General features: G+C 38.6%; 1 protein-coding gene and 1 long non-coding RNA gene across 2 annotated transcripts in view; one reads left to right on the top strand and one right to left on the bottom strand.

Moving 5' to 3' along the window:
- The window catches only part of LOC308385558 (uncharacterized protein), a 96,201-nt gene extending 86,245 nt beyond the window's left edge, over positions 1 to 9,956 (top strand). The window contains exon 2 of the mRNA XM_080864548.1: positions 9,698 to 9,956. Coding sequence (XP_080720674.1) covers positions 9,698 to 9,745 — 48 coding nt within the window. The 3' untranslated portion in view covers positions 9,746 to 9,956. The remainder of the gene's footprint in view (positions 1 to 9,697) is intronic.
- Positions 9,957 to 16,575: 6,619 nt separating this feature from the next.
- LOC308385749 lies at positions 16,576 to 23,825 on the bottom strand. Its single transcript, XR_013969624.1, has 3 exons — positions 23,765 to 23,825; positions 16,924 to 16,979; positions 16,576 to 16,679 (listed from the first exon to the last, which is right to left on the bottom strand). It is a non-coding gene; the product is annotated as an uncharacterized lncRNA (long non-coding RNA).
- Positions 23,826 to 24,107: the final 282 nt, after the last annotated feature.

Raw genomic sequence — 24,107 nt, 5'->3', positions numbered from 1 at the left:
TCAAAAAAAAACACAAAAGAATTGGAAAACACTCATCTGGTCATATATGTAGCCACAAAATCCATGCAATAATGTTGCACTTTTACAAGGTCACAAGCAAAGTGATATAAATATATGGTCTCATATGAATGTCAGCAAAAACAACCAATGTTTTAAAGGCTTAACAAACTTGTCTGACGATGTTTCTTAGAAGGTCTCTGCTTTTGTTGCCTAAATAATAAAAAATAACATCACATTACATCGTGACGTCCCCTTGTCACACTGTCAGCATGTCACTATTTATTCTTGCCGTTGCTTCTGTCTCTGTCAGTGCAGCATCTGTGGACTGTAGTAGTTTTGCAACTGAATGGGTTTGCTAATGCAAATATATGATCACATTTTAAAGCATACTGGAATACTTTTAAATACTATTGCTGTGGACACAAGGACCAACATGCAAATGGATTTTGTATATTTATGAGCCAAACAGAAGCTTCCGTGTAAATATTCTAAAGGCAGAGAATTCTAATGGCCTACACTATTTAGAAAGCACACAAATGTACTTCTAATGATGAAACCATCCATTACTGGATAATAAATCAGTGTTTCTCATGTGCTGCTAACTAAAGGACTGAATATCACTTTTTCACAAAAGCCATCTTATCATCTGTAAGGCAAACTGTGATGGTAGGTTGCATAATCACTGTTTATTTGTGGTGTAGTTAATGTCACAGCCTCTAGGAAACACTGCCTTCTCTTGCACTGTGTGGTTTTATGTTCTTGCTTTTATTATTCCTCCGTCTGCCCCATAAATCTTCATTTCAGTCTAAAAGTATTGTTTACCATATTTTATTCTTACATACATAAGATGTAACAATACTTTTTTAAATATGTAAATTATTGTTTTTATTTTATTTTTAATGTAATTATGATTATGAGCACTTTTGTGACTTATGTCATTTTGTAAATAATAATAATAATAATATTAATAATAATGTTTGTTTTTAAAGGAAAAACTAATTTAACCCCCCAAAATATAGAATAATGATTTTAAACCATTGACATGGCGTCCGGGCATGAAATGTTCATATGCACAATTTGCACACAGATGTGTGTATGCACTGTAACAAGAGTCAATGTGAGTACCACTAGAATAGCCACAAAACATGTCAGCATGCTCTTGAGAAGCTCAATGTGTGACACACCAATTTCTCCCATATTTTTGCAGGAGGCACCTATGTCGTCTGCATTACTCACTGATGTCAGTGAAAGCTGTGCGTGTCTGAGGGACACGCTATGATTTCTAAAGGTTAATGCATGGCAGAAATAGAACATGAGTGGGTTTGATAATCACAGGCAAACAAAGAAGCGGTGATACACCATGTCAGCCAGAATATGCAACTGTGCATGTTTGTATGTGAAAGACACAGAGAACAATGTGTTCAGTGTGCAGCAAGGATGTCTACAAATAATAACTTTAGGGATGTAAGTGCACCTGGTCTTTTATAATGTCTTGTGTGTGTTTTCTCAGAATTCAGTGCTCTATCAAAGAGTTTCAGTGCGTACCATTTATAACAGCATGAGGTACCGCAATGTCTTCTGACATGTCTGGGCTGAACTTAGAGGTTCGTCGCTTCCTCAGCATGCCAGGACCATGAGCATCTGTGAGTTTTGTTCACAAAGAAGCAGCATGTTGGAGTGCTGGAGACCTGGGCTCCATAATTACCCTGCTGATTTGGCATGGGATGATTTGAGATGAAGTACAAATGGAAATTAGGTTGCAAGCATATGTAGAGCCTCTTATAAGGATTCCTGGATACTAATTTAAAGTGAGTTTGCAGATCTATCTAAAATGTGCATAACACAAAGAGTCTAAATGTAAAATATTTGTGTTTCACACTTATTTACTCCATAATTCCATATGTGGTATTTCAAATTGTGTTGCCTTAGGTTCTGGGCTGTTAATAAATAAATAAACACTGATTACATCACAAGAAACCATTGCCATTCACTGAACGAACGTAGAGCCTAGAAACCAAAACCGTCAGAGTTATTTTATTTCAACTTCTTTTTAGACAGATAATTTTCATCCTTAGATTGTGAAAATGACCTCATGACCTGTACTTGTCAAAATTACACAGACAAAAAAGAAGAAATTGCTCCAAGGTACCTAATGAACGTAACAAGCTGCTAGCAGAGTGTGAGCACAAAGACACATTAGTGAAGTAATTTCATTCTTCTAAAAAGTTCCTTTTTTGCCAGAAAAAAAACTATTGAAAAAGTAAAATATCCAGTTGTTGACATAGTGTATATTCTTTAAAAACAGCCTGTTTCAGTTTAGGCGTTGTTTTCAATACATTGCGTGCTCAAAATATTTTTCAAATTTCTTCTTGTTGCATGTTGAAGTTCTACTTGGAACCTTGTTAAGATGCGAAAAAGCAAAATATGATTTTTTGCCATTTTTCAAGTGGTCTTTTGATCGGGACTGTATATAAATACTAATAATGCTACTTTATTATTATTATTCATGCTTTATTAAAATGTGCACAAACACACAAAGGAGGCATGCTTAGCTCTTAGTTTTTACACTGTATAAGAGATAAACTGTTAAATTTCTAACATCAAAGATCATTTTCAAGGAAAAACATAAAAAGACAATTACTGGTTAGCTTTAGTTAATCCATCCATTTTCTTCATTTGCAAAGCCAACACAGAGAGACAGACAACAATTCACTTTCATACTCACCAGTTAACACCAACTGCATGTCTTTGGACTGTGGGAGGAAACCAGTGCACCCAGAAAGAGCCCACCCAGACACAGGAGAACATGCAAACACTTCACAGAGGGCCTGGCATCTGCATGTCACTAAGGCCACCTTCTTGTGTGGTAATGGTGCCAACTACTGCACCATCGCGCAAGCCCCTATCAAGTAAAAGTTTAACATTTTAAAAAAGCTTTAATCTTCTTCTTCTTCTTCCAGCTTTTCCTTTTAGGGGTCAGTAATTATTCTAAGTCATTATAGTGAAAAGAGACTCCTACAGGACCTCATCTGTAAACCTAGTGAATGTCCTTGTTTTTAATCTCAAGTGAGGAGAAACTAACAAATTTTCTCCCTGCGATTAGAAAGAGCAAATCACAGTGTGTTTAAGGATAAGATAAGAATAGAATGGTGCTTGTCCATTTAGTGCTCTATACACATTTAAACAAGGCATTACAATAGTCTGAGCACAGAGAGACAAAGGCATGACTTGCATGCTTGACTTATTTTTTTCAGTTAAACTGTAGAACTTTTAGCTTGTAGTTGAGTAATGCCTGTTAAATGAAAGAAATAGCAATATGACATTAATTTTACATGTGAGTAAAAGTCCAGAGTGGAGTATTACACCAACATAACACATGCTGGATTTAGCAACTGAGCAAAAAGGAGCAATCACTCAGATGTACAATAGAGTCACTCACCTATTTTTGATAGCCAGTAAAGTAAGTGAGGTTTAAAAGAAAGCTGGATGTTATCAGCATGTCATTAAATGTAATTAAAAAAACTGAAAGATATATACTAATGGAAGAACATAAAAAGGAAATAGTCCAGGTGTGGAAGGACTGAATCTTGCAGAAACCCACAGGTTGGAGAAACAGTGTTACAGGAGAGCTTGGTTGCCAAACAGAAAATGTTCAATCAGATAAATTGGAAGAAAACCATTCCAACAATGAGCCGGAGATACCAGCCAAAACCTTAAACCTATTAAGTGAAAGATTATGGGCAACAGTACCAAAGGCTGGACTCCTGTGTTCTCCGATAATCCTGTACTCCATTGTATTATTGTATTGTATTATTGTGAGGTCTTTATCTTACAATATAAAACACCTTGAGGCAACTGTTGTTGTTATTTGGAGCTATACAAATAAAGTTGAATTGAATTGAACTGTAAGATAATACGAATAAAAATGATTTCCTTGCATCAGAAGCAAATAAAAAATTATGAATGATGGTGCCCACATGTAAGCGTGCACAGAGAGTTAACAATGAAAATGTTTTGGGATGTGTTTATCAATAATAATTATAATTATGATAATAATAATAATAATAATAATAATAATAATAATAATAATAATAATAATAATAATAATAATAATAATAATTGTGAGTTAAAACTGAAAATGTAAAAAAAAAAGTTAGAATTTGTTCAATTTTAAAATGATACGAAATGATTAATCAGAGAAGATAAGATAGAACTTTATTAATCCCTCGGGTGGGTTCCTCTGGGAAATTCGATTTCCAAAAAAGCACAGCACCGACAGAAGTTACAGAGTTATACACACACACATATATATAAATACAGAGACAATATAAATAAAATATACGAAGGGGATAAATAGAATAAATAGGAATAAAAATAAAAATACAAGTGAATTGCACATTTCAAGTATTGAGTCTATGTGCAATTCACTTGTATTTTTATTCAGTATTCAGTATTCATTAATATTCATTATTCATTAATCAGTATCTGGGCCCAAAATGTGCAAACACTCAACACAGGAAATTATTGCAAGAGTTATTTTATTCAGTCAGACTTAAGACATGCACAATACTACAAATATAGTTATGTGTCATTTGTGTGCAAAACTACAGTCTTGTGCACAAACTGTGTGTTTGAGAGAGAACTGCCTTTATTAGTAGATTCATTTTTACAGTGGGGCAAAAAAGTATTTAGTCAGCCACCGATTGTGCAAGTTCCCCCACCTAAAATGATGACAGAGGTCAGTAATTTGCACCAGAGGTACACTTCAACTGTGAGAGACAGAATGTGAAAAAAAAATCCATGAATCCACATGGTAGGATTTGTAAAGAATTTATCCGTAAACCAGGGTGGAAAATAAGTATTTGGTCAATAACAAAAATACAACTCAATACTTTGTAACATAACCTTTGTTGGCAATAACAGAGGTCAAACGTTTACTATAGGTCTTTACCAGGTTTGCACACACAGTAGCTGGTATTTTGGCCCATTCCTCCATGCAGATCTTCTCGAGAGCAGTGATGTTTTGGGGCTGTCGCCGAGCAACACGGACTTTCAACTCCCGCCACAGATTTTCTATGGGGTTGAGGTCTGGAGACTGGCTAGGCCACTCCAGGACTTTCAAATGCTTCTTACGGAGCCACTCCTTTGTTGCCCGGGCGGTGTGTTTTGGATCATTGTCATGTTGGAAGACCCAGCCTCGTTTCATCTTCAAAGTTCTCACTGATGGAAGGAGGTTTTGGCTCAAAATCTCACGATACATGGCCCCATTCATTCTGTCCTTAACACGGATCAGTCGTCCTGTCCCCTTGGCAGAAAAACAGCCCCATAGCATGATGTTTCCACCCCCATGCTTCACAGTAGGTATGGTGTTCTTGGGATGCAACTCAGTATTCTTCTTCCTCCAAACACAACGAGTTGAGTTTATACCAAAAAGTTCTACTTTGGTTTCATCTGACCTCATGACATTCTCCCAATCCTCTGCTGTATCATCCATGTGCTCTCTGGCAAACTTCAGACGGGCCTGGACATGCACTGGCTTCAGCAGCGGAACACGTCTGGCACTGCGGGATTTGATTCCCTGCCGTTGTAGTGTGTTACTGATGGTGACCTTTGTTACTTTGGTCCCAGCTCTCTGCAGGTCATTCACCAGGTCCCCCCGTGTGGTTCTGGGATCTTTGCTCACCGTTCTCATGATCATTTTGACCCCACGGGATGAGATCTTGCGTGGAGCCCCAGATCGAGGGAGATTATCAGTGGTCTTGTATGTCTTCCATTTTCTGATGATTGCTCCCACAGTTGATTTTTTCACACCAAGCTGCTTGCCTATTGTAGATTCACTCTTCCCAGTCTGGTGCAGGTCTACAATACTTTTCCTGGTGTCCTTCGAAAGCTCTTTGGTCTTGGCCATGGCGGAGTCTGACTGTTTGAGGCTGTGGACAGGTGTCTTTTATACAGATGATGAGTTCAAACAGGTGCCATTCATACAGGTAACGAGTGGGGGACAGAAAAGCTTCTTACCGAAGGCGTTACAGGTCTGTGAGAGCCAGAGATTTTCCTTGTTTGAGGTGACCAAATACTTATTTTCCACCCTGATTTACGAATAAATTCTTTACAAATCCTACCATGTGGATTCATGGATTTTTTTTTTCACATTCTGTCTCTCACAGTTGAAGTGTACCTCTGGTGCAAATTACTGACCTCTGTCATCATTTTAAGTGGGGGAACTTGCACAATCGGTGGCTGACTAAATACTTTTTTGCCCCACTGTAAATAATGCTTTGAGTAGATTTGGGGTCCAACCTTAGCTTGACATGAAGTTACAGTTGCAGGTGGTACAGCCCACAGTTATTATTATCATCTAATTATCATTAGTAAAACGTTGCTGAAGTGGATGATTTATCATTGATTGGTAACCAGAGAAATAACACTGGTGAAATTAACAGTCCAGAGTCTCTCTCTCTCTTTTTCTGTTAAAATAGGAGTGGAGGAGTCACAGGGAGATCACATATTTCTAGACTATTTTAGCCCTCATTCCACAAAGAGGCAGGGGCTCTTTAGGTTTCACCCACAGCTGGATTTCACAAACCCTGTCATTCACTAGAACGAACGACATGACCTGAAAATGGAAATGGCTGACTTATTGTGGTCAACGCTGGTAGGCTGCTGTGCTTTATTTTAATTTATTTTATTTTTGATATCATACAACGTGCACACATGTCCTGTTACTACATCGTATACATAATCATAGTTACCGTTACCAAAACATGCCAGGGTCATTTATTGGTAGCCCTGGCACGTCCTGCCATATGAGTAGGGCCAGATACACGTTGAACAAAGTTAAAAGAGTCCATAATGCTCATGCACTCCTCAGTAGTACTGTCTGATGAGTCATCAGCATGAATGTTTAAGACCCTAACTATGATAATCCTGATTAGCTTAATAATAGAAGATAAAAAGGCTACAAAGTCAGAGAGAAGAGATGCAGCAGAGCCAGGCTGGCAGTATATTAAAATATAATACAAGGGGTGAGCTCTTGCAATTTTGGTCATAGTCATCTCAAAGGAGCTATAAGACCCTGAAGAGATCATCTGGCATAAAAATGACTTGGAAATAAAGGCAGTCCCACCTCCTTGGCCAGAAATCCATGGTGCAGAGAAAAAATGAACAGCGATATGATTCTAAAAAATGTGAGACTTCCTTCTCATACTGCCACGTCTTAGAGATAAACAGAGAATCACATTTCCTACGGCAGAACATTAAAAAGAATGACTTGTTAGCAACAGAGCGGGCATTAAACTCCATCATTTTACCAAAAAGAGCCACTCGGTACAGAGTTTAAGGTTTGCAGCTAATTGGAGTGTGTATTCAACACTTTCAGATGACAACATGGGTGGATAACAGAAGGAAGCATGCAGCCAGACTAAGCCTAATAGTACCTGTCAGGTAGCAGCCAAGGAGAGAAGCTCTGTTGAGTCCCGTTGATCACCTTCTTTAAAGTCTCTTTGAAGGAGAACATGGGAACCATGTTTCTTCCCCTGCTTCTTCTGGCAGAATCAGAAATGAAGGCAGAAACCTATTAACATCCACTGTGTTGGTGGTGATCCATGTGAGGTTAGAAGTAGGGGCAAGATTTCCAGGGGTTTTCCAAAACTACACCATTTTGCATTTCATATACTTTCTTTGTTGCATTATGCTGTTTCTGTGTTAAAAGCTTTTCCATACATAGGCACCAATTATATAAAGAGGTAAACACCTTACCCAAAGTGGGTCGCTGGTGAGCTGGTAGATATTAAAAGGTATAAGCCCATTTCAGACATTGATAATAATACATTTTAAAGCAGGGGTCTCAAACTTAATTGAGCTGTGGGTCACTGCTGGCACTGTCATCTCTGTGAGGACCACTTTAGTGTTCAAGTAGTCCAAAAAAACAAGCAAGAAAACACCCTCAAATATTTCTGAAAATGTTTTGTTTTTAAAAATTTCAAATATTGCCTAACAAGACAAAACTGTAAATGTGAACACAGTTTTTTTTTCTCACTCTTAACTAACTGAAGCCTTTCATTGAACTACCAGATAAACAAACTGGTCTGCTCTTTGTGGCCACACTACTGCTACCATTTTGTTCATATTTAACAAAATAAATAATAATAATAATAATGGATACTTTATTGATCCCCATGGGGAAATTACTTGTTTTTCTCTGCATTTGACCCATTCACTCAGTGAAGCAGTGGGCAGCCCACTAAGCAGGCGCCCGGGGAGCAGTGTGTAGGGACGGTACCTTGCTCAGGGGTACCTCAGGGTAGCCGTTAAGTGGATTCGAACCGCCGACCTTCCGATCATGGGGCGACCACTTTACCTACTGAGCTATCCCTGCCCCCAGGGCAGATATAAGTGCAGATATAAGTGTACATGTTAGTTCTAAACTACTAGTGATATATATATATATATATATATATATATATATATATATATATATATATATATATATATATTTTGTTCTGATATCAAAAGTTTTTAAGGTAGACTGTTTTCATGGATTTGGTAAATGTTTAAATATGCAATTGTAACTCTCTGGTGCCACCTTAAAACCTGTAGTCTGTAATAGGACATGATGTCGTTGGTAAACAGGAAGTAAGTCTGTGAATTAAGGAGAAGGCATGTGCAGCATGGTGGCCTTAGCCAGATAAATCCAGTGGCATCCACATACATCCTATGCCTTTGGTAGCATTGTGGGTATGTATAGACTTGTTTTATATTTTATGTGCATGTATAGACCACTTTCTTTCAAGTAAGTTCATTTTTCTGTAAGTTTAATGATGAAAACAATCTTATGCAGTTTAAGCTAGCAATCGCTTATGGAGCTAGTTAAAGGGGAATGACAAACGAATTGGAGGCATTCATTATAGTAAGACTTGTTAAAATCATAATTTGATGTTTGTATTTGACTTAAAAAGGGAAGTAATTCATATGAACATTGCATGTTGACATATTAAAAAACTGGGTTAATATATTTTCATCGTTATATATGTACATGGTGAATAAGTACAGTGATTATGCCTTGTACTGTTTGTTACAGTTTCACCTTTCCCTGTGTCAATAAACCTGTGAACCGGGAATCGTGTCGTTCGAGTCTTGATGTGGGGAAGGAGTTTGGCTGACTGCCCAACCATAGCGGAGGCAGTATATATATATATATATATATATATTACAAATAACTCTCTCACTGAACTAACACAGCCAACATGTTTTTACTGTCTGCTCATTTTGCCTTCATATTAAATATATAATATTTTGCTTTTTAAAGAACTTATTTAAACATTGCACTCAACAGTAAATAAATCCTCCCTAACAAATGTGGCCCCTGTTTTAAAGTAGTTGCATTCAGACAGTGACAGGCTGGTGACCTGTCCAGGGTCACCCCGCCTATCACACTGTGGTAGCTAGATTAGGCTCCAGAGCCCTCCCCCAGCCACTCTGAAAAGCATAAGTGTGAGAGAATGGATGGATGGATGCATTCTGTCATTTAGATATTGGTCACTTCTATATTAATGTTGCTCATGTCTTCATTCAGAAATTCCCACAACAACGATCAATCAAGTTAAAGTATTTGTGTAATATTAGGTAGGAAATTTAACATTGCACAGTCTTTATTTGTGTCAAGAAAAATACAAAACAGAGATAAAAATGAAGCCAGGTAGGGCTGGGCGATATGACCCAAAATTCATATCTCGATATTTTTTAGCTGGATGGCGATATAAGATATATATCTCGATATTTTTTTTAAAGCCATAAGTTGAGAACAAAAAGAGAGTTCTTAGTCACACTGTGTCCCAGATGTCACACGGGCACTTTTATTTACATACAGCGTAGATGTACATGAAGAAATTACTCAAAAATAAATTATCAGCATTTATTAAATAATCATGGTCCATAAATAAAAGAAAACAATGTTGTTTTTGTGCATAGCAAAAAGCTCACAATTGTGCAGTCAAAATGTAAACTAATAGACGCTGAGCATAATAACAAAGAGACAGATTTCACAGCTGCACCACGTCTCTGAACAGGTGCCATTTGTGGTCCTTATACACACACAGTACGTATCACTCCGCGAGGCTCCTCCCCGGTAGCCGTAATCCTCCGACAATCCATGAAGCGGTGCAGCTCCGTAGCTTAGCAAAGTCATATTAAAACATTTTTTGACAGATTGCTGAGCGCTGTGTACCACATAAAATCGGTTCGCGGTCAGTAAGCACAACCAGAATTCATACATAAGGCGCACTGACGATTTTTGAGAAAATGAAAGGATTTTAGGCCGTGCAGCCCCTCCGGGCTGCATGTCGTTAGCGCGCTTAGCTCGCTAGCGCGGTTAGCTCGCTAACACGTTGACGCCGTCCAGCCCCACGCACGGTAACTCGCTAACGGAGATTTTCCGCTTTCATCTTGTCATTGCCTGCAGGTGAAGCTATGAGGGAGGCGGAGTTGTGTTCAGTGAATGAGAGGCGAGGCAGAGTAACATTGCGTAGAGACAAAAGTGGACGAAAGAGAGGCAAACCTGCGGCTCCACAAGTATAATTATAACATAACATAGACTATATCGATATAAACGATATTGTCACATCTTATATCTCGTATGAAAATATATCGATATTTTTTAAAAACTCGATATATCGCCCAGCCCTAAAGCCAGGCTTGCTTATTGTTTTCAAATATTTTGTTTTGGTTTTTAGTTTAGTTTTTTCTCCCTTATTAAAAAAATAGCCTTCTTGGATGTGTACATAGCTTGAATGTGTAATTGATTATCATACACCTATAGTCTAGCCGTGGGATCATTATTTACAATATTATTAAGTAAGGTCAAAAATAAAAGAGCCACAGGTCAGAATTACAGAACTTTAAGTCCTGCATAAACGTGAGGTGAAAACATGAACCCCAGTATTTTGGGTTACAAAGCTGTGACTGGATAAAGACCTCTCTATGGCTGTGACAGAAAAAAGTGAGCATTAATCATGTAGCAATCTCACACAGTAAATAACTGCTGGAATAGACATTTAAAGTACGCAGAAATGTAAAGATCGTGATATAAAATCCTATTCAAGTACTTACTCCAAATAGTCTGTGACCTTAAGATCATGCAGCTTCAAATACAATGCATGTTAAATGGCATGGAAAATTAACTTTTTCTTAATTTCTCTCATGTGGAGCTTAGTTAGGAGAATGTGAAGCAGATTTCTCTGTGTGTGTGTGTTTGTGTGTGTGTATCTGTGGGTTTGTGTCTTTGATCTTCCTCCATTAAAAGGGCTCTAACACACAGCATGTGGTCGATCCTGTGCTGCATAAGCCACTAAAGATGCTACAGGCCACCAAAACTCTGCATTAATGTGTGTGTGTGTGTGTGTGTGTGTGCGCGTGCGCATGCATGCAGTCTCTGCTCACTCTATTATCTCATCTGCTTCAAGTACCCTTTGAGTGGGGTTCAGGCTCCATGCCACCCGCTCTTTTTGCATTACGCACTGTTCCACTGCATATATTTATTTATTACTATGTCTTTCAAGATCAAAATGAATGGCAAATAGGTTCCACTGAGATAAATATTGCAGAAGTGGGAGTCAGCTGAGGCCATCAGACAGGGTGTTGTCTGAATAGAACTGATCGTATCAAGGTAGATTTTGTAGTTGCTTGTCAGAGGCTCCACAGGTCACCAAGCAAGCAAGAGCAGCAGACAAGACAATAAGAAAAGGAGTCTTGTGGAATTAATTGGAAGCCTTTTGCTTTTTGTTCATTGAAATGCCAGTATTTAATGTCTTTGGACAAGGATGTTTTGGACATTTTGCTGGGATTGTTTGGGTCAGCTAATAAGCTAATAGCTTTACAGCTAGTGTTCTTAAAGTGCAGCCAGGGGACTATAGGCAGACTGTAACAGAATTTTAAAAAAGACATTAGCACATAAAAAACAAACAAACAAACCGAAGACTGCTCAGTCCATTGCTACAGCCTATATTTATTAGAGTTGGAATATTATGACAACCTGCATACCCTACAGATGTGTCAGGTCAGAAATGTAAAAACTGTTTACATGTTCTTCTGTGCATTCATGCCTGTGGACTTTTGGAGGAGGCAGGAGAAAATCGTCACATACAAACACCTTGGCTCATGTAAAGATTTGGGTCATATTGACCTGGGACATATTTGGGGTTTTAAAACAAGTCCGAACTAAAATTTTAGTTCATAAGCTCTCAACACGTATTGTATTTATGTCAGTTTCAAACAGTAGAGAAAACTTATATGTTTAATGATTGTGTTCAGTCTCTACCAGAACACAAGCAACAACCAGTGATGGGAATAACGGCGTTACAAGTAAGCTGCACGGACGTAGCTGTAAGTAATCTGGACGCTACAGCTTTAAGCAGCTGCGGGCGCTCCTGCGGACGGCAGTCACTTTCTGCCTGACGATCACTTTTTGGCACAACACCTGGAGCTAAGGGAGCAAAACAATCGCATGAGTGCTGCTGTTTGACTGAGGAAGAATAAAGTAGTCATGGTAAGCCAATCACATGACCACTTCAAGATGACAAAGCAACAAGGTGATATATACCAGTTTTTGAAATTGTGTTGGTAGGCCACGTAAAACCAGAGTCATGATAAACAATATATACGCGGCGTTTTTTTTCCTCAACAGTTTTGTCACGTTTACTGTCTAAGGACAGCGCAGCGAGGGCTCTCTGCTTATGACCAAAAAATTTAAAAAAAAACAGCCCGTTCGTGTTGGTGGAAAAATGCACCATGTCGACCAATCAAAAATCATATGGCAACATGAAATTTGGATGTTTAGGAAGAGGGGAAGTTTTAGGAGTGACCACGAGAGAGAGAGAGAGAGCGAGACAGAGAAAGAAAGACAGCAAAAAAAGAGAGACAGCGAGTTTTGAGATGTGAGAGATCTGTGATCTGTGTTTAGCATGTTTGGAGTGTGTAGTTAGTGTGTATTGTTGTGGATATTTTTGTGTTGTGTGTTAGAACAATGAGGCAGTTGCTGTCTCCAGGTAAAAAACAGGAGCAGTGATACACCGGCTGCTGTCAGACCTGCAGGTATCAGGCTGTGATGTTCTCCTTTACTGTGCACAGAAATTATTATTTTGGAGTGGCACAAATAATTTGTGTGGCATCTTATTGAATGCAAAACACCTGATTGTTATGTAAACAGTTTGAAATGGTTATTAAAAGAGGGTAAAAGGTAAATGGCTGCAAATAACTTTGTTGTTTGCAAAAGTTGTGCATATGATTTTAAAATTGACAATTAATAGGTGCTATATAAATAAAATTTTACTTTACTTTACTTTACTTGTTTGCAAAACTTGTGCATAGGATTTTTAAAATTGACAATTTATATTTGCATTTAAAGTTGTGAAATATGATTCAATAAACATGTTTGTGGTTGTTACAGTAAAAAATAGAACTTTTTCTACTCGGATTTTATGTTTTTTGTCTGATTTTAGATCAATTGTGTTAATACAGTATGTCAAAATGAAAACATAACTGTAAATTCAGACACGTGAGGTTGTGCTGAAAAGGATGATGCAAGGCAAAGTAAAACGTTTTTAAAGGTGAAATGTAGAGGAAACATCAAAAGAGGTCAAAAATGGCCAATTATGACCTGGACCCCAGAGGGTTAAAATACAATAGTTACTTTTCATGTAATTAATAAAATTTAGACTCTTGTAACTCAGTTACTAACTCCGTTACTTTTTTGAAGAAGTAACTAGTAACTATAATTAATTACTTTTTCAAAGTAACTTGCCCAACACTGGTAACAACACAAGTGCGATGCTGATCTAGCACTACCTGTGTCCCCTGGTTTCTTTCAGCAGCTTCTCCTTCACTGTAAAAATGTACATGCGGCCGTATACTGCCTGTAAGTGCAGCGGCTTCTGAACCCCACAAACCATTTTTCTATAGTTACACAGTGCCCAGTGTCATAAAGATGGGGAAGCTTGTCCACCCACTGGTCCCACACAGTGCAGACTGCTCCTGCCCTCTAATAGCTCTTGATTCCCGGTAATCAAATCTGATAATCCTTGAGAATACATGAAAGCTCTTCAGAAACATCATAGCTCTAAAAATTCTCTTTATGTCGCAGAATCCCACAGACATTCAGTCAATGCCCCTCTTGACCTGTAGACACCAGCAAGGATGAGCATTGCAAAATAGGCATACAGGTCCGTGATGTCCACATTCTTTTAATGGTCACTGAAAATACATCCCCCCTTATATCCAGAATAATTAAAGATAATTAAAGTAAAGAGTGTGGGAAAGTAAGAGCAAAAAGCTTTGCTCTGCTTTGATTATAATAATTATAATTATCAACATTATTTGTTTGTATGTTTGTGTATGTGTGTGTGGGCATGTTTTTGTGTGTCTCTGTGTATGCGGGTTAATTTGACCCGAAGACCATATGAAGGATGTAAATGTGTTATTATTGCTGTCTGTCATAAGTTACAGTTTTCCAAAACACCATAAGCCACAAAGTATTCAGAATTACAGAAAAGGATTTTAAAGAAAGCAAAGTACTATCGCTAAGGGACAACGAAGTCATTCCTGGGAAGGAGCTCATTTAGACCGCTTGTTTCCGCAGTCTCATTTTGGCCACCAACCAAAGGTCATAACTATAGGTAAATGGTAATGGTAAATAGCCTGGCTCTTCTATAGCACTTTTCTACTCTGAGCGCTCAAAGGGGTTTACACAGCTTGCCTCATTCATCCATTTGCACAAGAACTTTTTTCTGTCTTAGTGCTTCTATCTAGCATTCACACACATTCATACTTGGGGTTTGTACACTCTAAGAACTAAAACTGATAATTACTTAAATATTTTGGTGCAACACTTTTACACTCAAAAATAATGAGTAAATGCAAAAACAATCACATCTCTTAAATACACCTTATTAATTGAGTAAATCCAACTAAAATGGAATAAGTTGTTATGAACAATTAAAGATGTTACAGTAACATACAAAATTGAGTAAATACAATTGAAAATGTAAGTTAAAACAACAGTAACCAAAAGTTCAAAATACATAAAATATTAATTAGGAAATGCTGAAATGCTTGGCACATTTAACCAACACCATTACAATTATTTGTTTTTAAATAATGGTTCAATTTACTTAATATTTTTAAGTTAACTTAAGCAAAAACGTTAATTACAATTAAGTGTTTTTATATATATATATATATATATATATATATATATATATATATATATATATATATATATATACACACACACACACACACAGGAAAAAAGAACCACGTCAGTTCATCATTGTTCACAATGATTTATTTTAAACAGCTTTTTTGTGAATCACACATTTAGCAGATTCCTTCTCTGAACACAGTGAGCTGAAATCTGTTCTACATTCAGTGGATAGAACTTGGATAAAATTTCAGTCACAACAGCCTTATATAATAAAATTGCATCCAAATTGGCATGCTTGACAAAACTCTGTAAAACTGGCATATTGATGCTAACAACAAGAAAAATGTACCTGCCATACAAAGAATAAAAGTGGCTCAAGTGAACGCAGTGCTTTACCTTTTCAGAAAAGGTCAAATGACAAAAATAAAATTAAGATCCCAAAAAAATATAAATCCTGAAAAAAAAAAAACCTTTTGCACTGTGACATAGTTTTTGAACATCTTATTTTGATTCCAAAAAATTGGGAAGATTATAACTAAAGAGTGACCAAAAAACATCCATAATTTAAATAAAAAGGTTTCAAAAAGGATTGCGCTAAAAAAAAACAAAAAAAACAAAACAAAAAAAAACCATACAGAAGATACTCTCCCATTTACACCTTAATGTGAATCTGAAAAGTTAATACAAAAACAGTTTATGGTACAAACATTATTTATGAACAGGAATGTCAACACAATGTAATGCCGCAACTGAACCTTTTGATGAGCATTACATGTCACTTAACAAGTCTAACACTTTAAGAACAGCCCTGTGAAATTTTGTCTACAATGAACAGAGGTCATTTTTCAGTCTTTGAACCTTGACAGAAAGGTTTCCTGGATCCAGCTCCATGAACACTTTTTGAAATGCTTCGAATGTGCATTTGAAATTCTTGGGGTATTTCAGATCCAGAGCATAGCACAGTCCCAAAAGATAGCAACAGGCTTTGCTCAGATTCCCAAGTTTGCCCAGAACAGTAACGCCTTCAATAACAATACCCACATCAGTAGATTCGCCTGACCTGTCTTGATTCTGTAGCAGGTAAATCTTCATCACCTCCTCAGCCAAAGCCTCTTCAACAAAGACAGCAACAGCACCGTCCTTTAAAAAGAGAAAGAACTGTTTTCAGCTCACATATTTCCAAACATTGAAACAAAAAGTTTCATTTGTATGCCATCACCGGTACTCATAATATGTGGACACTGTGCTCCAAAGTCTTTGAGCAAATGCTATTCTTTTGTATGCTTTGAAGTGTTTTTTTTTCCTTTAGAACAGTATCTTAAAACTTTTCTATGATCTCACAAGCTAAAATAAACTACTAATATTCCTAAAACAGATTTATTGCACCAACCTCAAAGGTTTTGATTAAGGAACTTGGATCCTCTCCCAGATGGTCAATGAGACATTTGATGATGACTTCTTGTTTTTTCTCGATGGAATTTCCACTCTGTAAAACAGGAAGTCTCAACTGAGGCAAAATTTGCACATTTAAAACATGACTTACCATTTCTAGCTTAAACATAACTATTTTTTTTCTGTTGTTGACCTGTTTTCACACCCACCATCAAGGTAAGAACACCTGTGGAGCTAAAATATTGAACAGAAACCTAAGAAAAGCCATTTTTAGTGGAAGGGCCTCTTCAATGCTGTGTTGGAACGTTTTTGTGGTTAGAAAATGCAATCTTCCTTACCTGAAGCAGAAGGTTTAACTGTGCCCTGTGGCGTTGTCCAGCAGCACCTTTCTTGGCTTGAAACAAGGACAGGAGTTTGGATGAATACAAGTCCAACGATGACATGAACTTTGGTTCAAGGTTCAGGGTCGTGATCCTATGAAACTCTGCACTGGCCTGGATGGGAGAGGACAAAAAACCAAGGACAAAAAATCTGAAGGCCAAAATTCTGATTCAATCAAAAAAAAAATCTTTAAGTGGAACTACCATTTTTTGCAACCTGGACCTTATTTTCTAACATGCAAAAGATTAATTTACTCATCCAGACATAAATCCATATAAGTGGAGTTGTTCAGTATGCAGACTAAAGCCTTAACATAAAGTATTATCTTCCACTAAGCTTCTAAATTTTATGTTATGAATTGCTTGCACTATTTCCCTGTGAGATTGTATAATCTTGGAGGGAAGAGGCGGAGCCAGGTTGCCCTCTGAACCATCGTCTGCCAGGCAGCGATGCAAGAGGAACACACCTCCACTGAAGTGGCGCAAATATTCAGAATCGTGTCAGCGGCTTTACAGAGAAAGCCTTTCAGCTCCTCTGGCAGCTCTGCTTCCTCCACCTTCCTGGAGATGACAAACGCTAGCAAGGCAGTGTTGTTAGTCACTGCAGCTGACTGAACAGTGCATTGATGTGCGCGATCAGTGAGCCTTGCTATCAGCTGGTCAAGTTTGGCGGGATGGGCCGGTTGCTGTCCAACGACCTTGGTCATTTTGGTGCCGAAAACTGAAGCGAGGCTCGGCTCTAGAGGGGGAACAGGCGGAAAACTCCGGTCTGTGAAGCCCTCTGTGTAGCCCTAGGTAGAGACCGGCGCTCTAATCTTCGCTGGCTCTGCTGCTGCCTCAGAGAGGTAGGTCATCACCGCCGGGAACTGGGGCCAGATGGGATCTGGGCAACGAGAGTGAGCGGAGCCATACCTTCCCGCCAGATCATCCAATGGGGGGTGGAGCAGGCTGAGGGACGGAAAGTCCCTTCTCACCAGCTGCCTCCTGGATGATGCCAGGCAGATCCAGGAGCAGCGCACCAACAACTGGGAGCGGCGTCCTCGCCGACATGTGAAGGCCAGGGGTGGATGAGCGTCCGCTCATCCGCCTCCCTTCTGTCGCCAGGCTGCCCAGCTGGGAGGCAGTGGAGCTGCTACCACTGCCGTTTTCCTCACGGTGGGTGGAATCATCCAATTCCGGCCCACCATCGAAGAACTCGATGGCTTCTTCCAGCAAGTACCTCTCTCTTAGCGGGAACGCCTCCTCAGCATCAGCCTTGAAAAAGGCTGACCTCCGCTGCTTTTCCTCTGGCGGGAGGAGCTAACAGGAGCGGCAATAGGATTAAGGTGTGAGGGCGAGGTCTGCATGGTGAGGACCGAGGCAGCCCACGCAGACGGCATGTCGGTCATACGACATGATGTAGCCGGTCTGGCAGGATGGACACAGACGGATGGTCTCGCTGGACATCTTCTGGCTGGCTGAAGAAAAACGGCAGAGTCGATTTCCTGGTCTCACCGTAACTTATACTAGACCAGGGTGAGGCCCACACAGCAGGTGGGCGTGGACTAAAATACTTCAGTGCTGCGCGCACAAGGGGAATACCCACTTAAAGGGCTGCGCCTATACTCATAGAATCTGGGGTTACAATACGTAACCAACGTTTCATAAAAATATTAAATTACTCTTCACTCTTTACTCTTCAGTAAAATCTAGTCTGTCGTTATGTGCTCCAGAGTTAGATAAGTGAGACAAAGGCACTTTGCAATCAGCCCAATCATTCTTCAGTCAGGTTACATTAGCTTAGCCTAAAACAAGTTAAGTGAACGGAAATTATTTATTGTTCCATAGGCTTGGGAATGGTTTCAATTAGAACCATTCTGGTTTTGATTCAGATTCCTCATTTTGATTCAAATTCCTAGCGATTCTAGAGTCTTATGACAAATTAAAGCAACCTGGCTGCTGCAAGATCATCAAAATCACTAGGATGGTAGCAACATGTTTTTCCTCACTTATCTTATGATGGGGGATCTAACAGACCAAATTTTATTTACAAGTGGATATCCCTTTAAATGTACACTTACTTGGGAGACGTCAAACAACGCCGGCCATCTGTCCTTGATGTCGTTGACACTCAGCTGTTGGCTGATAATATCATGTCTTCTATGTGCAAAGGTTTTGCACATTAAATCCTTGATGGCTGTGCTGTTTTTCTTCTTACACTCATCAATCAGTTGTTGTCGCTCCAGCTCTTGCTGTTCTTTACCATCTTGTCCTGGATAGTGTGGCAGAAACAGCACTTCTCCTTTCCGCGCCTTCTTTATGTTCTTCGCTGGAGCCTTGTCATCAGGGTGCTTGTTCTTCAGTGAGTTGCAAGTAACCTCTGGAACTCCAAGACTTCGTAACTTTGACCTGTAATTTCCCATCTTGTATTTAAGACTATACATCCATCCCATCCAGCCATTACGACTGCCTGGCTCTGTCAGACATGGGTGCTTTTTGACCAGAGCCTCTGCCACTTCTCCAATCTGAAGGCCAGTAGGGTAGGCTGTGTAACTGTACATATAATCAGCTAATTTTTCCATTATATCTGACTTGACTGAAGTATTGTTCAGCACAGTGCCATTTTGAACAAAGACTTCATTGGCATTTTTCAGTACACTCTCTGTTGCCACAGAGAAAAGTGGAATGACAATTTCATCTGGCCATGTAGTCTTTAGAGGACTTTGAAGAGGGGAGAGTATGACAGTGTTGTCTGAAGACAGAGATGATCCATCTGTTTGGTCCTCTGTGGTTTTATAGGTTGAAGAGCTTGAACTTTCATTCAGTGAACTTACATCTGAGGGATTTTCACTCTGAGGAATCAATGTAAGCACTACTGATGGAATGACCACAGCTTTGACTGTACCCCTATCTTTGATTTGGTTGGGAGAATGAAGTGTAAAGAAATCTCCAAATGAGTCATCATAATAGTGCAATATGAAATCCTCAACTAGCCCAAATGTCTCTCTCACTGTCTCATGACACTCCTCAACAGTCCTGGGTATTCCTGAAGAGAGCACAAGCTTCTCACTCTGTTGTCCAAAAATTACTTTCAAGGCAACGGAGTCCATCTGCAGAATAAAAACCACAAGAAAAAAGAAAAAGAAAGGGGGTATCTGAGTCTTTCCCCTTACACTAACAAACAATGTGACGTTTTATTGACACCATTTGCTTGCCTTCAACACGATATGGTGTTAAGGGGTAAGTGTCACCAAGTACTCTGGGATGTATTAAGGTCATTTTCCCAGAAGGATCCAGAATAAATGCCCTAAAATGTTCATCATACCAGCTGTTGAGCAACTAAACAATGAAAAGAAATTCATTGCTTAAGACAACAATCTGTAAAATCTCCACAAAGTCAGGTAAGCCACAAGTAGATCCATGAGGCAAAACCATTCCTGAGGCATATTTAGTTCCATGATGAGTCAGAGAGTTGGTCAAATTCACATAGGCTTGTGTTGGATAAAGTTCCTTGAGACACTGCTGTATTTCTACATCAAGCAGTTCCAATGGAAGAGATGATACTTTAGTGACACACACTGATGGCTTCAATGCATTACCATCTGAATAGTATGCCATCATCATCTGGTGCTTTGAGGCAAGTGACAATAGTACATTTCTGAAGCTGTTTGTGTGTTTAACAACCTTCTTAAAGAAACTATGTTTACCCTCAAAGCGCATAGTCCAGAGGCATACTAATGGACCAAATCCTCTGATCAAGTCAGGATAATGCTCCAAAAAATGGTGTTTTGGAGTTAGTTTTTGCTCTGGGAAAACCTCCAATAGCCTGTTGCGATGTTCAGATATAAGTGTGTCCAAGTAGCAAATACTTTCCTCTCTGTGAATAGGGGACACAAGTTCAGTTATATCTTTTAGAGTCATAAGAACTTGCCATGCTTCATCATTTTTGGGAATCTTTTCCCCAATAATAAAAGGTAATAGTCTCAATAACGTCCAATTTTCATGTGCGTTGCCACCAATGCTTTTGCGAGTGGAAAAATTTAGGGGGATGATTTGGGGGCGATCTGTTTTATCGGTCCATTTGTAAGGAAATTCTGTTATGAAGTTATTGAGTTCAGTTAAGGAAAAGTAACGTTTACGGATAAACACATGAAGGCATAATGCTAATTCTAGTGGAATTATGCCTTCAAAAAGGTCGTGCAAAAGATCTGGAGGATACCCTGTGACAAAATGGAAATATTTTAATTTCCCTGTTAATGGACAACCTTTCTTCACACCACAAAAATGAACCGAGGAGGAATTTTCCTTTATGGTTTGGACATGTAGATCATAGTTCTCTTTTGTTCTTGGTGGAAAAGCTCCTGAACGAACTTCTTTTTGCTGAAAGTCTGAATGGTCTCCAAGGCAAAATCTACAGATGTAATGTCCAGAAAAGCTTTCCACGAGTCCACTAAGAGAATGAGCGCCAAGATTGTCAGCACAAACACAAAAAACAGTGCCCCTGATATATCTACCAAGCTGTGAACAAAAAATCCCGTCTCTCTCTAATGCAGGGGTGCTCACACTTTTTCCGCATGTGAGCTACTTATAAAATGACCAAGTCAAAATGATCTACCCACTACAAAAATCCAAAACATATACTTATTTATAAATATATTGAGGATTCTTTATATCTACAATGTATATACATGCATAACCGCAATATCCAATATTTCACAACACAATTAACTATGTAAATTTTTTGTCATTACCTGAGTTTACTCTGATGACTTGCACTGAATTGAATCAGCCTGGGATGCATAGTCCGGACAGTAGCTGCTGACGGCCAGGTTTAAGAGAAAAAACCGAGAGCTAAAAATTGGAGTTAACTCGCTGACTAGCTTGTCAGTTTTACTACACTTCGCGCCGCTGTTTGCGCATGCGCAGCGACCTAAGCGTCAGAAAAAATCTGATGTCATCTGACTGGCTTCCCTGTATCAATCAAGTGACGGGATGGATGATAGGCTGGCATCTATTTTTTTAATGCCATGCGATCTACCAATACTACCTTTGCGATCGACTGGTCGATCGCGATCGACGTATTGAGCACCCCTGCTCTAATGTTACGAGATCCTTTAAAAGTGGCTCGAGAACAGTTTCATAGCCAAAAGTTTTAACATCACTTGCCTTACACAGGAGAGCCAATTGAATTGATGTTAGCTGTGATCTCAGTTCAGTTGGTATATCAGCAAGTACCCAGTACACAGCTGTGACTTTGTGTTTTTTTCTTGAAGTCCCAAGTGGATTACAAATTTCAAAGTCATCCACATAGAGAACAAGGGAAATACTTAAGTCTTCAATAGCACAAAGTTGGTTTTGCTTGAAATATTGTCCATCGTGGAAAGAGGATAACTGTGAAGTGTTCAAATGTCTAGTTAATATACTGTTAACATCTTCTTTACTCAGTAACAGCTGCAAGGACTGAAGAATAGGCACATACTGAAAAGTGGAATTCTTTTCTGGATCCAAACAGTATTCTACTGGTTCAATAACACAGAAGTTTTCCTTGAAATATTTCTGTCTCTTATATCTTGAAGCAAAGGGACCATCGGGACTAAGGGCTGAACATAAAGGACTACAGTGACATATTTTTTCAGCCAATTCACTGACAAAAGACTGATCAATATTACAGTTATTCTTAATAAGAATATCACTTATTGACTTTGAAATATACTGAAGTGATAATGTGCAGATATAACTGAGCTGTTCCACCAAGTCATCCACACATTTACCAGAAACATTATAGATGCTTTCCAGTTTTAACAAGAGCACACCAATATTTTTCAAAATTTCATTTGTTGTTTCCCTTTCACAACCAAGTTCAGTGGTGACATCCAAGTCCTCGTGATCTTCTAATTCCAGTGCTGGTAAGACGATTTCATTAGATGTACTGACAGTTTGCTTTGAAATCAAGTTAGTTTTAAAGAGCTTCCATGAACAAAATCTGTGCTTTCGACTTCTGTGAGTCGCATAAGTCCCACAAATGTTTGTCTTAAACTCACAACCATCAAAAACACACTCTATGGTTTCATGGCTTTTCAAATGGGAATTTATATGTTGAAAATAGTCTTTTGTGTTTGGGTAAAAAGAGTCACAGATTTTACATCTAATAGTTGGAAGGACCTCACACTCTTCCGTTTCATGCGAACTGTGAGACCTAGACAAGTGTGAGCGTAAGGCACCCCATGTCTTAAAAGAGCAAGGACAATTCAAATGAAGACAGGGTATGGAATAGCCATGACCAAATGTACCATGTTTCACTCGATAATGTTTGAGTAGTGACACTTTTGATGACTCCTCATGTTTGCAGAGTTTACACTGCCATCTCATCACCTGTGACCTAAAAAATTGTGAGAAAATATGTCTCACAGTATGAAGATGACAGAATGGTGTATAACCATATTTACGCAGTTTTTGTATGATTAACTGATTGAATAACCAATACTCACTACCAATTCAGGTGGAGGATACAACTTACAAATAAGTCAACATGGAACAAAGTACAATACTTAACCACATTGAAATAATCTGAATCACATCACCATGCTGTATAAATAAAAAGATAGTATGGTGACACTAGATGACAGACCATGAACTCATCAATATATTTACCGAACGGAAAAATTCTCAAAATTTAGATTTGGCATTTGTATGACTAAAATAACCCACCACAAAACCAGTATAAATATTTAGGTGGTATCACCATCCACTACTCAGCTTGTATAAAACAATATCATATCATTCCAAAATTTAACACATCAAGTCCTCTGAGTAAAATTACCTGCTTTACTTTGTAGTTGATGCAGATTTTTTTCTCCTGGTGGTGAAGATGGTGCTGAAAAAATACAAATCAAAACTTTATCATTACAAAACATGTCACTGAGTAATCTGCCATAACATCAATCTCTTATAAGAAATTTTAGCTTGGATTGAAATAAACATTTATTTATGTAAATTGGGAGTAACTATACTGGAAATGATGGTACTTTTGGCTTGACCCAAAGGACCAAAGCTTTTTTTTTCATTATTTTCTGGGATCTGAAAGGAAGTAGGGCCCCGAGTCTAAATTTACTTAAGGCCCCATAGTACTTTGGACCGGCCCTGGATGAGGTAATCTGCTGACC

The sequence above is a fragment of the Rhamphochromis sp. 'chilingali' genome (assembly GCF_963969265.1).
Source record: "Rhamphochromis sp. 'chilingali' genome assembly, chromosome: 18".
Taxonomy (NCBI): Eukaryota; Metazoa; Chordata; class Actinopteri; order Cichliformes; family Cichlidae; genus Rhamphochromis; species Rhamphochromis sp. 'chilingali'.
Note: the sequence above shows the minus strand (reverse complement) of the source record. Positions and strands in the feature narration are given on the sequence as shown.